The following is a 16,934-nucleotide window of genomic DNA, read 5'->3' on the forward strand; positions in this document are numbered from 1 at the left end:
CAAGAAAATGATGTGAAACTTCGTATATGAATAACAAATAAGCATATCTCTATTAAAAAATACATGTTGAGAAACTTTTCAACGCGTTTTCCCATGATTTGACTTTTTTTTTGTTTTTTGTACAGTTACCCTACTGAAAAAAAGTTGACGCACTGTTACTATCTTGCAAAGTCTATATAATACAGAGGTCGATGCATAGCTCGATTTTGGTCCACCATTTTGAAAGCTTATTTTTGACAGTTAGATGAAAAAGCGCTCACAAACGATTCCAAACAACCAAACACTTTTCAGGGCTAATTGTGCATTTTGTGCTCAAAACTTAGTGTAACTATACATTTCTTTCTCATGAACGTGACATGGAGTAGTTTTTCAGTAATTTATCGCTTAAAAATGACCACAATCAGAAATCTGACCTCTTAGCTTTGGCCCTCTTGAGCTGCACATGATTTCGTCGTAATTTCGGGCACTGATCTTGTTGTAATTGATAATTTCAATATAATTCTATCTTTTCTTGATATTCGTCAACTTTTTTAGTACAATATTACAAAAAAAAGATGCAAAAATCACCGAAAATGCTTTCAGACCACTGCATGCACAACAACTAAGACCTCAATGTATGCTACGATAAAACTATTGAAGCTTTTTCATCCAGCTGTAAAAACTATCCCACTCTTTTTGATCAAATGTTCTGCACGACTCGACCTCTGTATTATATACACTTTGCTATCTTGAATATGTGTTGTCAGCTTTTCGCAACCTGGCTGTTTTGATACTAAGACTTTCTTTCACCAACATAACCTGTTGATTGCATTATGATTCGAAATATCGTTGTGACAACTAGAGAATTAATATTAATCCTAAAATGTTTATGACCAGAATACGATAACGCCAAGCTATCCATTATTATTATGTGTATATAGTCATACCTTGTTAATGAATAAAAGTCGGTTGAAAATAATGTACAAACAAATTTCATTGCCTGCAATCATTTGTAGACGATGAAATGTATAGGATATAAATTGTAGACACATTTTCCAAGCAATCTATTATTAATAGAGGCTATTATTCCATACAAACAAGACTTCCATCAAATAACTTTTATTTGTATTTCCTGAGTGCTGTGCGCCATCAATTGATGGTTGTATTGTTTCATAGTTTTGCTTGTTTGTGAGTTCCATCACGTCCTCTGCCATCGTTCGAAGTGGGCACTCATCTGCGCAACTGCGATGCACAATCGAACTAAAACCGATCCCAGAAAATTCGTCGGTCGGAGTAAATAAAAAAGTGTAACTGGCCAGTGCACGACAAAGCTCCTGCTGGAACGATTTGAGATAAAATATAACAGTTGGCTGGAGATAGTGCTCGAGTTCAAACGTACATATACTCTTCAAATTTCTTTTTTTTTTAATCCATAAGTGTAAAATTGCAGCTATGGCGTTAACAAAGCGTCCTGGTGAATGTGATCCAAACACCGCGGTAATTAATACAATATAGTTAACCTTGTGAAATTTCAAGAAGCAAACCAAACAAATTATAACAGGATGTTTTTTGGTTTTTTGGCGTTTTACAAAACTGCCTTTTTCAACGTAAAAACATTCGTAGTCATTACCTTTAAAAGAAGGATGAACGATGTATTATAATATCTAAAAAATATTCCAAATTTACTACACATCTATGGCATAAGGTTGAGTCATAAATGAACCATGCTAAAGTAATAAAACATCCAAGCCAACATAGTTTCATTCGTGCAAGTACTGCAGTCAAGAAGAATATCAAAAACTATCTGTGCATTATGCGGCAAATGCAAACGTTGTTTGGCCACATAGTATGTAAAACAAAACTTAACAAGGCATTTAACATTCTCAAACATTTCCAAATGTTTCATTTATCTATACATTTAATGTACGAAATACTAATAGAATAAGAAATCCAGTGATATCGTTTATGGATTTAATTTAAATAGAATATTTGAAGCAACCGTCTGGATATAATGTTTATGTATTGTACTTGTTGCATTTTATCGACACTACAAGATAGAATGATTAACACTACGAATATAATAAGAAATCTGCAGAGGCGTGAACATTTCGTAATTAACCGGGACGTTCGTGTTCAACGTGCTTGAGACTTCTTGCTTATTTAAGGAATTTATTCTTAACTAATTTACGTTAACATATATTGGTAAGTATAATTGGTACTTATGATTAATTTATTCATAAAATAAGCAAAAATCTTTAAAATAGGATGTGCAGCAAAATTTAGGACAAGAGTTTTAACATTTCAATCGAAACTAGTGCAACATTTTTCTCTACACAACGCTATTTTATTTTATTGACGCTATATAATCTTATAATTATCATCTATTTACAAATAATTTAATGAGCTGATTTAATATACTACATACTCCGATTATTCGTACAGAAAAAATATGTCAAAGTAATAGAAAAAAGCAGCATTTCAATACATATGTCTATCTGAAAGCTATATATAGTGAGCAATCTGGTTTTGTGGGAATAACTTACATCGCATCGTAAATGATGCTCCATCATTTCCTATTTATAAATTTTATTATAGTTTATCATGCGCATGGTCATAGACAGTTTCCATTAGAGTAATTATTAACATCATAAACATAACTCATGCGTTATAATAAAAGGCGATATATTATAATGATTTATTAAATTTCTGAAGAAAATGTATTAAATGTCATTTTTACTTCCAGATTACACCTAAATTTAACAAAAGAACCATGATTGAAAAAAATAATTTCAAGTCATACCATTTATTTCGGGGTGATCAGTACCTATCTAATATGATAGAGCCAAAAAAAAACAGAGCACCGATTATTCTATTCAACTCTCCACACATGGCAACTTATTACTATTTCAATGAATCAACGCCTCTTTCGTCACAAACATTCTTCCCAAAAGAAAGCTCAGAAAACTATAATACTACTGGTATCAACACGAGTACTTCCTACACGGTTCATATGAATGAATTGAATAACGATTCGACATACAATTACTATAATTGCCTAGCATCAGAAGGAAACACGTCTTACTTGAATGTGTCATGTGAAACCATTCTTAATTATAGCATTCCGTTGTATGGATATTGTATACCCTTACTTTTGCTGGTTACCCTCACAGCAAATTCTTTAATAATTATTATCCTCAATAAAAGAAGCATGGCGTCACCAACAAATTGTATTCTTATGGGTGAGTTTAAAATTAAAATAACATATAATTTAAAGTACAACGTAATTTACTAGGTCATTAAGTGCCACAGTTTTAAAATAGCTATAAAAATTACTTTAGCCATAGGAAATTTTCTCAGTCGAAACTATTTGTGTAGAAAAACGCAATGAACGTATGCGAACCGTAAAAGTCCTTTCAAACCATAGAATGATTGGAAAAAACATAGATTACCAATTTAAATTTTTATTGACCTATTCTCTTTTTAAACTTCCGCTTCCATTATCAACTTCGAACTTTTCCTATTACATAATTTCCTATATCCGTTTTGAAACTGACTCGTTCGTGTTAGAAAAAAAGACATCAATCAACAAGAAGAGGGGGGGGAATACAACATGTTCTCCTGCAACGTTACTGAATACAAAAACTTTGTTCGACCTTTCTATACATATATTAAGGCAACTCAATTATGTCTAAACGATTTGATAAACTTTTCGGTAAACTTTATTGTTTTTAGGGAGAAAACATTACTGAAGGTATTTTAATCTGTTTTCAGCAATGGCTCTTTGTGATATGTTTACCCTTCTTTTTCCGGCACCTGGTTTGATATACATGTATACATTTGGAAACCATTACAAACCATTGTCACCTTTAATAGCGTGCTACGTTTGGAATGCCCTGAATGAGGTGAGTATTCTGAAATCTGTTTAGTAATAAAAAAGAAGTCTGTTTAGAAATAATTTATTTCTATTCATAGAGTGATTTATTGCTTACTTTTAACGGGTTATCTGGGCCGCTCTTTCTGAAATCTGTTTTGTAAAAAAAAGACAACCGTTAAGAAATAATTTCCTTCCATGCATTGAGTGATTTATTACTTACGTTTTTCTCCTTTTATTGTCTTTTTTTGCAGATTCTACCTGCAATGTGTCATACTGCATCAGTATGGCTTACATTAGCTTTAGCTTTGCAAAGGTAACAACGGCAAGGTCCATATTGCTCATTGGGATAGTTACTTGGTACACACATATTTAATTCGTTCAATTATTTTATTACTTACAGATACATATACGTTTGCCATGCACCTGCCCGAAATTGGTGTACTATTCCTAGAGTAAAAAAATGCATTGCTTATATCTGTGCTACTGCTTTTTTACACCAAAGCAGTAGATTTTTTGACAAGTATGTAGTTTTTCATTTCTATTCTTTGAAACATCTCTATTTTTTTAAATTCAGAATTGTAAATAAATATCGCCTAGCACAATATTAAACTAGCTCCTTGCTCAAGCATAAAAACACATTATTTATCATAACTTCCCCTTAAGGAGTTTATCAGGGCAAACTGAAATTATTTGATTAATTTATAATATTTTTAACAAACAACACCTCACATAACGAGCATTTCGGTACATATAAGGGTACGGATTCATTATATTCTTTAGTTTCACTATACTTCGTGTAATTACCTTGGGCGTATGTACAATCAGATGAACTGAATTTATCATGCCGGGGTCCACTGTATTTTATTTATTTTTATAGAGACTTTGAGCCTTTTGGCCTCATTCGCCTCTTTGATCCGACTTCGAAAATATTGGAGCTGATTTCCGACTGAGATAGGATCGACCAGCAGTATCCGCAGCTGCAATCGTCCGGAGTTACTCGGAGGCAGTGTCGGAGTCATCCGAAGTCGTTCAGAATCAGGCGGAATCAGAGGCAACCGGAGTCGCCCAGAGACGGCAGGAGTCGTTATCGACCGGAAATGATGGAGTCGAATTTGGCCGAGGTCGGTCAAAGTCGGCCCCGGTGCAAGGATGCTGTCGTCGCAAAGTGCTATTCTTAGGCTGGCAATACACGAACCGAGATACCCAACATCGATATTCCTGACATTTTTGCAGTAACAATTTTTTAACTTTTTTTGGTGGATTTGTTTGAAAATTCGTGTCGAGATACGAGTGTTGTATTTAATTTTGCATGAGCTACAGTAGAACGTCGATTATCCGGGCAGCTCGGGAACAGGCGGATGCCGGTTAATCGATTTCCACGGATAATAATCCAAATGTCAAATTCATATACAATTTTTAAAATTCACTGGTTTTACTAGAAATTCTCATCAAAATAATCGAATAATCACTAGTAGATTTTTTTTGAATCAATAACAATAGATTTAAAATTGCCTTTTGTCAAAAATGCAGTCAAAAACTATCACTAGACACTAGATTTCTGCACAACAAATGTTTTTGCTAATCGGTTCATCGCAGAAAATGTTCGCCACGACAGACCAACTGTCAAATTCATGCGCACGGTTAAGCCGCCCGCCGGTTAATTCGTCCCCGGAAAATCGACGTTCTACTGTATGTGAAATAAAAAATTTGAATCACAAATTGATAAAAATAGATTTCATTTTGGCAAATTCAATCGCCCATCAGCACTCGAATGGGTTCATATATGAATCACCATTATCTTGCCTGTCTGACAGATTTTATAACAAAATTGACAGCAAAAGTGTTGTGTACTGAATAGCCAAACTACGATGAGTTTCAATCGATAGGTTTATTAAAACTGATTGTGTTATTTGCATTCCCCACTTTGTATAGTCCAGAATGCAACAATGTCAACTATGATCAATTAATGGTTATTATATGAAAATGGTTATAATGTGTGCTATGATCCAACATCCAAGTCATACGCAATTTTCACGGTACCGCAAAAATTTCGGTTTGTGTATTTCCAGCCTTAGAAATAATGACTTGTTTACGTTACCCACGCGCATAGCAAGAGACGAAAAAACTAAAGTAAACTAAAAATCTACTGCGGGCCCGACACTGACCTGCCCGGGCAATTCCGACTCCAGTCCTCCAGTCCTAACTATCGAGCCCAGTGAATTTCCGTTTTGTTTATTGATCAACTAGTTAAGGCCCGGTAAAATCTACCGGATGTCCTCAAATTTCGAATTACAGTAGAGCGTCGATTATCCGGGCAGCTCGGGACCGGACGGTTGCCGGTTAATCGATTTGCACGGATAATGGTCCAAGAAATGTCAAACGCATATAAAACATATGAAATTCACTAGTTTTATTATTAATTCACCTAGAATCAATCGATTAATCGTTAGTAGAATATTATTTTAATCAATAACTATAGGTTTAACAACTGTTCATGAACAAAAATGAATTTCGAAAATACCCCTAGACACTACAGAGCTGCACAAGAAACTGGTTTCCCAATTGATTATCGCTGCAAACTTTCGCCGTACGTATGAACAGCTGTCAGATTTATGCGCACGGTTAAACCGCCCGCCGGTTAATCCGTCCCCGGATAATCGACGTTCTACTGTATTTTCAAACTCTACACGTTCAGTGACAACAACCATAACTCAAACAAGGTGTGTTTATTAAGGAGGTGAATTGTTAGCGCGTTTTCCGGGCGCCATCATTGAGTATTGTTATGTCAAATCGCATACAATTTTCTATACCCCCCTCCAGCCCTCCCCGATTTTAATATCGGAGCCCCCAGTATTGTTATGTCAAGTCGTGAAATGTCAATTTGCTCTGAAGCACTTCACCTCCTAATATCCATACACCTTGAACTCAAACACCTATTTGTTCTTGTGCGTTACACCACAAATGTATTAACCTTGTAACTTCCTAGACAGTTCTTACCGTACATTGCAGAACCGTTAAATATCGATGAGGCTACTTTTGAGCCATACTGATGTAAAAATTAGGCTAATATCTTTAATAACCATAAAAAACCAAGTCACGCAATTTTGCATTTTTTTTTGAAGTGGTGTTCAAAAATAAGGTTATTTGTTACGCACGTGAAGTACCAATGAATCTTATGTACTAACACTTATAAGTAAAAACAATGATAATCATGATTGGCCAGTTTTGTGGCTATTTTGATAAAACAGCAGGTTCAGTAGCTGCATTCCTACTTATTTTCAATCGAACTGATACGTTCCATGCCTTTGTTGACACAAATGTATAATTTTTTGATTATTCTTTTTTAGTTATTGGCGTGATTTTTTGGAAAGCATAGCTAAGTAGTAACCTCAACAACGTGTTCATTGAATAACTTACTTACTTATCCGGCGCTACACCCGCTTTGCGGTCTTGGCCTGCCTCAGGAGTGTGTATTGATGGGCAGTGGATTAAAAAATTAAGGTGCCACTTATACAACATATTTAGATCCAATTGCGTACTTAAAAACATACAATGTCAAAATGCTCACTTTTGCTTCAATCCATCTTCTATTTTTTTGTGCCCATAAATGTAAGATCGAACTAAAAATATATGATATCGCACGTGGTTCGAATTCCTATTCTACTCTTTTTACGACCTATGTTTCATACGTTAGGTAATACGTAATAGATGCTTAAAAACAATTTCAATGTAAATTTTCTCGGTCTTTAATTTTATGAGGGTCATTTCCAAAAATGCCATCAAAATTTTATTTTATTGTCCTGAAACTGGTTTTGAAGTATTAAATGGAATTGGTATTTGTGTATGAGACAATTGTTAATGTTGCGCCAAGTATCAAATTTCAACAGTGAACATATCCCCTCATATAACCATTCCAAATGTGTAGTTCTAATATTCCAATCTATACTGTTATAGAAAAGAATGGTTCAACACTGTTATAGCTTTCCCAGATCAATTAACTAAATTCGCTATTACTTGCAAACTACTTTATTTGCTCTTGCCGCCCCACATCTTTCAGATTTTGCTTTTAATTTGACGTGGTTGTTCTTAATCAACACCATAGTACGGTGATAGCATCACATGGTAGATATCGTCATCACTCTTGATAAATACAGTCAGAATCTTTTCAGTCCTCTTGGGCAAGCTACATTAAGCATAGTTTCATTGTGGATCATTCTGAAGTTGATGCTGATCCGGCTGAATGCAGTGCGCACGGGTGTCTCACCTAACGCGCAGTATGTTGCAGCCATGTTGCGCAATGAACCATCGCAAGAATATCCTGAAATAATTAGTTCTTAAATGTTCAACTTTAACTTTCAAGCCATCAACATCCGCCGGATTCTCGCTCGGAATTTCAGCAAGGCTTTTAAGCATATGGCCGCTTAGGGTCTCTCGGCTACATCTGCCTCTTATTGTTATGCGTTTTCCTTGTCCCGACTCAGCCAATATTGCGGAGTAGTAGATTTGAGGGAGTGTACATGTTCGACGTCCTGGGTATAGCAACCCGTTTTACAGGATATTCTGTACCACACTTATCTGCCGATGACGACGGTGTATGTAGTATTCGAGGTGCTTAAGCTCCAATAATGAGTATGGTTGGCTTTATGAATGATTGAATTAATTGGAATATCAACCATTTCACAATTAAGCTATTTTGCATGTTTTCAAACATGTTTTCTTAAAAGTTGTCTTGAATCCAATCCGATATCCAATACCATGTAATTTCAAGCCGATTTATTCAAAAATCTAAGTAACCATTGCCCTCATCATCCGCGGGCTAGCAATGGTGCTTGGAGCAATTATTTTCGCAGCAACGCGCGTTGCTAAGAGAGCTCTGCTCTCACAACTCTCTCTCTCTCTCTCTCTCTCTCGCTGAATGTTTACTCTCACGTCATTGTGGCGATTTTCGATTTTATATATAGCGAGATAGGTGCACAGTAATTTTTTTGTACTGTTGTGTAAATGTTGCCTCGCCATGTTCATAGATTCGGAACTACAGTGGCGGCAACGTAAAGTTGAACGCCTCATGTTTTCACTTATCCTCTGAGCCTGCGGCATCTTAAATAGTTCCTTGAACATTAGTTCGATATCCTGAAAATCTCGGACAACCATGCCTAAACATAAATAAAAGCTTATGGCTTGAAGCTTACGAGGGCCCTCGAAACTTAGACAATCTTCCTTCCTTATCAAAATGACCACATTACTTACCAATCATATGCAATATGATGTTGTAATTAATTAATTATAGTTTTTAGTCATTTTTGGTACTTCATATGACGACTGTACGACTGTACCACAAAGGGAGGCCCTTCGTATTCTGATAGATACCGTTTGCTGATAATTTAAAGAACTATTTCGGAAGCTTCAAACTAGGTACATATGTGGTGTTAATTATGAGAAAAATTAAGAAATGTGGCCAACATTGTACACTCTTTCTCAGCAAAGAATACAGAAAAGCACCACAAAAAATGAAATTAAATTTCTATCATTCTTCTCCTAACCTTTTCAATTACTAAAAACTAAGTCGGCGTTGCGTTTTGCATAACCAAAGCGGTTATGGATAGTAACGCTGATCAGTGTTTACCAGAATTTTATAATAGAGATTAACAAAAACTAATGAATCAAAATACTGCATTTAGCGGAAGTTCATAGTTATTCTAGATTCTATAATTATATTATAGAAGTTATTCTAGACATACATACAGGGTTTCGAATCATATAATGGACTACTTGATCCACTCGGCGGAATGTTTGAAATGGTAAGGAGAATCTTCATATTTAAATACGTCAGAAAATGTAGATGATGTGAAGAAATAGTAGAATTTAATGTTGAATCGGATTGGACGTAGGAAACAGTTACATAGTGAATAGTTATTGCGAATAAATTTTATTACAGATTAATTACAATTTATTACTAAGGATCCTAAAACTCTTAATCGCTCCAAAAACGTTTAATCATTTCAAACTCTTACATCATCACGCGTTCCTTTCCTATAACAAATTTTACAAAAAGGTTCTCATTTTCAATCTTTCACTATAGAGCGTTACTTTTTCACTCTATAGTGAGACGATGTTGGTTAGTGAGTTGATGTTAGGTGCGGATAGCTTGGATGATTTTTGTACCGTGTTGGTTTTCTTGCACACTTTGCACCGACATAGCGATTCATCAATGCAGGCGTTGGACGAAAGACGACAAGGATGTTTTCGTCAAACGAACAGACGAATATCGCCCTCACGTATGTGAAATTGTGTACTATTTTTTAAGCGATCTAAACAGCATAAAGATTCAAAAAGTACAGTTAAGCTTAAAATTAATTGCAGCAGCTTCCGTGGTATGTTGGTACGGGTAACCAGTGGATCGCGGGCCATCGCCAGACTGGTTGGCTGATCATTATTGGCCGCATGGTGTACTGTTGATGTCTGGATTGCTGCAGCAGTCTCATTTCAAATGTTCAATCATCTGCGTCACCTATTTACCCTTATATTCGTGGAGGAAATGTCGCATTATCCTCTCTTATTGCAGAACGCAAATGTGAACCACTTTTGTGAAGATTTACACTCGCAAAATCAAGATCATTACACCGTCGAAGACTCCGAACAGAATCAGATACTGCGAGCTTTCGAGAACCTCAAAGCGCTGCGAATCATTAATTAGTATCCGTGCGAAATGACGCCGCGGAAGGCGCTAACGATATTTCTGACCATGCTGCATTTAGACGACTTTGTGCAGATACTGCCAGACTTTCTACAATGCGCCTTATCCGCAATATTTTTCCTGGTGGATGCGCAACACTCTTATGTTATCGATGAGCTGGACAACATATTAGTAAACGTGAACCGATTCAACAACGAACAATGAACGGTGTGCGATGAAATTACCACAGCAGTGGACAGCTACGATTTGACAGAACAATCCAGCGGAGAGGAGACACACAATGGACAGGTTTTTTCCTTGATTGACCTGGTGGCATCGGAAATCCGTTAATGCTCGAAACAATTCTTGCATTTAATCGAAAATTGCAATCGCAGTGGCTTGGAGTGGAATTGCTACTCTGCTGCTGACCATGGAAAGCACACTACACTCTACATTCAAGCTATCGCTCATCCTGGACGCTCACAGTTCCTATAATATCCGTGTACAGTAAAGGTCTGTAGCAGTGTATCCGGCGGAGAATGATTTGTGGCAAATTTAGGGTATTGCATTTGCGAGAAAACATGCGTGTGAAGACAGCCTAGACTGTTCGATATGCTGAAGAACGGAAAGAGTTCGTAGAATTTCTTCTCTGCATCGGCGAGAGTTATACGACATACGGCATTCCCACATTCCCGGGGTTTGGTAAGGCATATGCCAAGATGCCACGGGACTTTATATTAACATCTGATCCGAAAGGTTACGTAAATTTATCCCAAACAATGTGAATTTTGATACATAAATTATTTATTTCAAGGGGTACACGATCAACAATTTAATTTCCTTCCTTCCTTTTTGGCTCAACAACCGATGTCGGTCAAGGCCTGCCTGTACCCACTAGTGGGTTTGGCTTTCAGTGACTATTTGATTTCCCCCCATAGCAGGATAGTCAGTCCTACGTATGGCGGCGCGGTCTATTTGGGGATTGAACCCATGACGGGCATGTTGTTGTTAAGTCGTACGAGTTGACGACTGTACTACGAGACCGGCCAACAATTAATTTATAAAATATTAAATAAAAGAAAATTAAGAAATAAATAAACATACTGCAATACATATTATAAATAATATAAGCACACAGAAAAAATCTTTCTCAAAGGATCCAAAAACAAAATGGTTAATTGAAGTGCAATTCTTATATGCCCTCCGATGAACGTTGCGTAGCCCTGTAACCGGGCCATTTTAACTAGTTTAAAAAAAAATAGGTTTAATTTCTACAGCGCTACAACCGAGCGCTGCATAGCTGGATGCAAAACTCCATAGCTGTTTTGCACACTTCTCCTAAGTGTTTGACGGAATTCCCTATATGCATGCTAACAACCATAGGAACGTTGCAAACATCCCCTTACCATTTCAAACATTCCACCGAGTGGATCAAGTAGTCCATTATATGATTCGAAACCCTGTAAATGTTCACGTACTTTAAGCTGAAATGAATTGTTTATGTTGAGAATTCAATAACGCTATTATTTTTTTATATTTTCAGGTCTTATACTCTAATAACAATAATGTGGAATGGCCAAATGACAAACGTATGTCATGTTGAAACAGCAAATTGGATACACAAATACACCAGCGAAGATTTTTATTACACATTCTATTTTTCCTTTCGTATTTTATTTGTCCATTTAACACCCTGTGCCAGTCTCGTAGCTCTAAATGTTTTCCTTTTTAGGGCCATGAAACAAGCTCAAAAGAAGAGAGAACGGCTTTTTAAGGACAACAAGAAACGTGAATGTAAACGGATCCGCGATTCTAACTGTACTACTCTTATGTTAATCGTTGTGGTTACCGTCTTCTTAGTTGTAGAAATACCACTAGGTGTTATTACAGCACTTCATATTATATCATCTCTTATTTACGAATTTCTTGATTACTATGTTGCTAACTTGTTTATTTTGTTCGCTAATTTTTTTCTAATAGTCAGTTATCCAATAAATTTTGCGATTTATTGCGGAATGTCGCGTCAATTTCGTGAGACATTCAAAGGAATATTTGTTCAATCAGATTCTCAAATCAAAATAACAAAAGAATATGGTTCATCCAAGTATTCGTTAGTAAATGGACCGAGAACGTGTACAAATGAAACTGTGATTTAACTGTGGTTAGATAGCAGGTGTACCAGTGTAAATGAGTACGAAAAACGAGCAAACTTTTATTAGTGTTTTTTTTTAATATTTTGGTCGATGTATTTCATTAAAGTGAATTCGTTAATATAATAACTAAGGTCTATAAATTATCATGCAAATCAAACGTTCAAGGAGACTACCAGCTACTTTCCTAATCTCGATCGTAGAGGAACGATGGTATCAGTTCCGTAGATATAATGGTTACTTTAATTTGTGTTTGTTTTTGTTTGTGTTTGTAATTTGAGTATCCTGGACAGTTATGCGTACAATATAGCAAGATGTTGAAAACAAATCCAAGGAAACCACTATTTTATGTAATTTTGACAATCGTTCCCGAGTTCGATCGAGTTTGGAAAAGTAGCTGTACGATTTTTTCACTATTTTGCTTAACAAGATTGTGAATTATAATTATGTAGGCCATAAAAATAACTTCTTTTTTATTCAGGAGACACGGAACTTCAAAAAAAATCTGTAACACCTACAAATTGAAATACAAAAACATGTACTGTAGTAAGCTGTTTGGTCAAACCACTCCGAAACGCAATTGGTAAATTGTAAATATGTTTTACAGGTACAGTCAGTGTTCGCTAACAGGATGATTTTTAATTGAAATGTTTTTTTTTAGCTGGGTGTTCGCTAACTGGGATGGTGGGATGGATCCCAGTTAAAAATCATTAAAACGTGAAACGTAAAACATCCGGCATCGTTTGATTACATACGCATGCGAATGGAAAAAGAAAAACCATGTAAATGGTTTTAATTTGGTTGCTGTGATGGTTATAATTTCATTTCAGTTAACGAACATCGTCCCCTAACTGGAAAGTAAAAATATCCCAGCTAGCGAACAGTTAACAGTTTCCTTATTATACTGCTTCTAGACGACCAACTTTTGTACCGCGTCACATTTTCTGCAATCTCTTTGTTCTAAAACAACTCCTCAGTTTTGGAACAAAATCAGAGGCAACCGTGATTGTCGCGGGTTTGTGAATTTTTCACAGAAAGGCAACGCTCGCGTTTCGCGAAATTACGATCGAAGTAAACAATGTATTCGTGCTAAAACAAGGACGGTTTGACAGATAGAAAGTGTCGCCAAAAATTGTCGCGGAAAGTTTTTTGGGTCGTCTAGAAGCAGTGTTAGACGAAAGAAAATACTGTCTTTTCTCGATTGGCATTTATTTGTCAAGCGTACGCTTTCGCACAAAAATGCCTCTCGTACGTGTAAATAAGACAAGAGCATTGGTCTGTCACCTTTCACATTTATTATTTAATTTATTAATTTTCTTGGCTTTATCTGAAAGAATCATTCATTGTTTCCCATTTTTGGTTTTTTTATTCATCATCATCAGAAAATTCACTTCGCTCCATAGACTTCTTCTTCTTCTTTGGCACAACAACCGTTGTCGGTCAAGGCCTGGCTGTACCCACTGGTGAAGTGAGCTTGGCTTTCAGTGACTTGTTGGTACCATAGCAGGATAGTCAGTCCTACGTATGGGGGCACGGTCTATTTGGGGCTTGAACCCATGACGGGCATGTTGTTAAGTCGTACGAGTTGACGACTGTACCACCAGACCGGCCAGCTCCATAGACATTGACAGAAAAAATCTCGGGAGCAAATCAGAAATGAGCATGCCGAATTCCGATTTTCCGACTGGCATCTATCTGTCAAACCCTTTTTGAAGGTAAGATTCCAAAATCGTAACACAGTATTTTCCTCCGTTCTAATAAGGCCTTTACTGTATAAGTATAGATCTTAAGATACTACAGTCTTTTCCCGAGTTACGCAGTTTATGCGTTCCCGATTACCCATAGTTTATGCGTTCCCGGTATATAGGCCATGATTAAATGAAGCTAGGCGAAACACATTCCAAGAAACGGACAGTTATATAATAAAGAGTTATAAAATGCCATCTATTGAGCAAATCAGAGAAGCTATGGAGCTTTCGTTTCTTTCTATGGATATTTGATTTTCCAGTCGTTTAAGCTCAATCGGTGGCGCTTGGGTCATGATTTCCAGGCAAAATATCACTAATTTTCGTGTAGTTTAGCTAGTAAGGGGTGGTTTTAGCCACTTAATTGATCATTTGCTATGATTATGACCCAGTGGCGGATTTAACGGTACGCGGACCCCCCCTCGCCAACAAACCAGGTCGCCAGGTGAGTTTGAAAAAAAGCCAAATACAATATCCCCTCCCTCACCCCCTCGGTCGACACCAACACGGAGCCTCAACTTCTTTTACCGCTTAGGGCCCCCGATACCCTAAATCCGCCACTGTTCTGACTGAATATTACAGTTTCAAAGTTTTTGAAATAGTTTTTAACATTCGATCAAAACGGAAATTTATTTAAATTATTGGGCATTTTACAATTGATGTGTCGAATCATAACAATTTGCTTAAATAATTGTCAAATTTAGCAAACCGCGTACAGTCAGAATTCAATACTTGAACGGTTTTTAATTGGTATGTTTTTGTTGTAAATTACTATGGTTATGTTTGGAGCTAAGAGAAAACACACGTCTTATTCGCTTGGATGCAGTAACGGAAGAGAGTTTTCTTTATTCCTAATTTTGACAACATAATTCTCTTTCTATTTGCTATAAAATTCGTTCTTCGTTTTCATCATTAAATCTAGTTCTCATGTGAATCATCTTGCGTTGGTTCATAACAACAGTTTTTTAGTTGAACGCTCGATACTTAAGTATCTAATTAGCAGACAATTCAATTAAAAAGCTTGCGTATGGAAACCGGTTTTTGAATGAAATTCCCAAAAATCTCTTGACTTGCTAAGAAAAATTTCAGAAATTTTTTATATGGAAAATGTTACAGTTCACACGGAGAGCAAATAAAAGCCAACTTGCTCGTTTGGTGGTTAAACTATGAACTGATTTATTACTAAAGAAGGCATAGGCTACTATACCTAGGAAGCAAAATTCTGCTGAGGCAAAATCCCACTGATTGGTAGCCATAGCCTACTACATCTCCCCTTTTTAATAAAGGTCGTATTATGAGAGCCATCGAGGGATTCTCGGTGTTCGTATGGAACGACGTAGTAAGCTTCCGATGGATTCGGATGCAACGGATTCAGATGCGATAGATTCGGCTGTGACGGATTCGGATGCGATGGATTCCGATGCTGATGTAGATGGTTGTTCATTGGTTGTTGGCGGGTTGAAATCGGTTGGCGGATTTTCAAAAACACGAACATCAGCTGGCACCGTAGAGTTCAAATTAATAGCAACATGATTGCCAGCTGGTTTCACTGCAGCAGTAGTACCAACTTCTTCTAATAAAACTTCCCATGGAAGTTGTTCTTGTTCTTGCTCAGGGGTTTCGGAACCGTAGCGAGAACGCATTTGATTGACATGCGATCTAACCAGCTTCTGTCTTCCATGCAAGTCAAGCGACACGACATAGTTAACGGATCCTTTTGGTTCATGTAGTAGGCTATGACTACTATGACTACCTAACAGTGTGTTGTGGGCAGCCGTGCCGACCCCTGGACTTGCCGTGGCAGTTGCGCTGCCACCGGTCAACGTCCAGGGGGACGACAGTGTGTACGCGCACACTGTCGCACACACTAAGCGCGCAACGCTTAGTGTGTGCCGAGCGCCGAGAGAGTGTGCACGAAGGCCGATCGAGCAGGAGCACTCGGCAGAGGCGCTCGGTACGGCTGGCGCGCGGCCGAGTATTTGAGTGTGTATCGTGTCCCATATTTATTATATACGTTTTAAGTGTTTGAATAAAGCAAAGTTATCAAACACAACAGTGGCGACGAGAATGTGATCCTCTTGTGTAAGGAGGATCCCTAGAAGAACCCGCGGTCGCCCTCGCGATCGAGCGCGTCGGTTGGAGCCGGCGCCATCGCGATGGCACGGGCCCCCGCGACAGTGGGACGCCGTTCGACAAGGACCGAGGCCGCTGCCGCCACCGCCGTTAAGACCGTTGACCGAAGACTGTCGTCCCACGATGGGGACGGAAGGGACAGCCGCACACACACACTCGGCGATGTTTGATTCGCCGGGCTGCAGGCCCAAGGAGCGCCGGCAATGGAAAGGTCGAAGCCTGATTGCCGGGCCATCTGCAGAGACGCTAGGTGCCGTCGGGCTGCAGCCCAAGGAGCGCCAGCAGTGTAAGGGGCGAATTGACTTTCTGCCTAGGTGCCGGGCCATCATTGGTGACGCGAGAGGTTAATGAGTTGCTGCCGCTGTGTTCGACGGATAGGG

The 16,934-nt window shown here is 37.7% G+C and overlaps 1 protein-coding gene across 9 annotated transcripts; it reads left to right on the forward strand.

Annotated features, from left to right (window-relative positions):
- The first annotated feature begins 1,251 nt into the window (after nt 1-1,251).
- On the forward strand, nt 1,252-13,222 carry LOC120903298 (sex peptide receptor). Of its 9 annotated transcripts, none has more exons than XM_040312627.1 (7): nt 1,256-1,476; nt 1,920-2,181; nt 2,723-3,218; nt 3,751-3,881; nt 4,105-4,166; nt 4,254-4,373; nt 12,070-13,222. In XM_040312627.1, the coding sequence occupies exons 3-7, from the start codon at nt 2,750-2,752 to the stop codon at nt 12,680-12,682; spliced, it is 1,395 nt and encodes a 464-aa protein (XP_040168561.1). In that variant the 5' UTR covers nt 1,256-1,476; nt 1,920-2,181; nt 2,723-2,749; the 3' UTR covers nt 12,683-13,222. The 9 variants fall into 9 exon arrangements, with proteins under 9 accessions (XP_040168567.1, XP_040168560.1, XP_040168570.1 ...); XM_040312629.1 differs by having other exon boundaries at nt 1,934-2,181; XM_040312630.1 differs by having other exon boundaries at nt 1,964-2,181.
- Nucleotides 13,223-16,934: the final 3,712 nt, after the last annotated feature.

Source organism: Anopheles arabiensis, chromosome 3 (genome assembly GCF_016920715.1).
Source record: "Anopheles arabiensis isolate DONGOLA chromosome 3, AaraD3, whole genome shotgun sequence".
In the NCBI taxonomy this organism is placed as follows: domain Eukaryota; kingdom Metazoa; phylum Arthropoda; class Insecta; order Diptera; family Culicidae; genus Anopheles; species Anopheles arabiensis.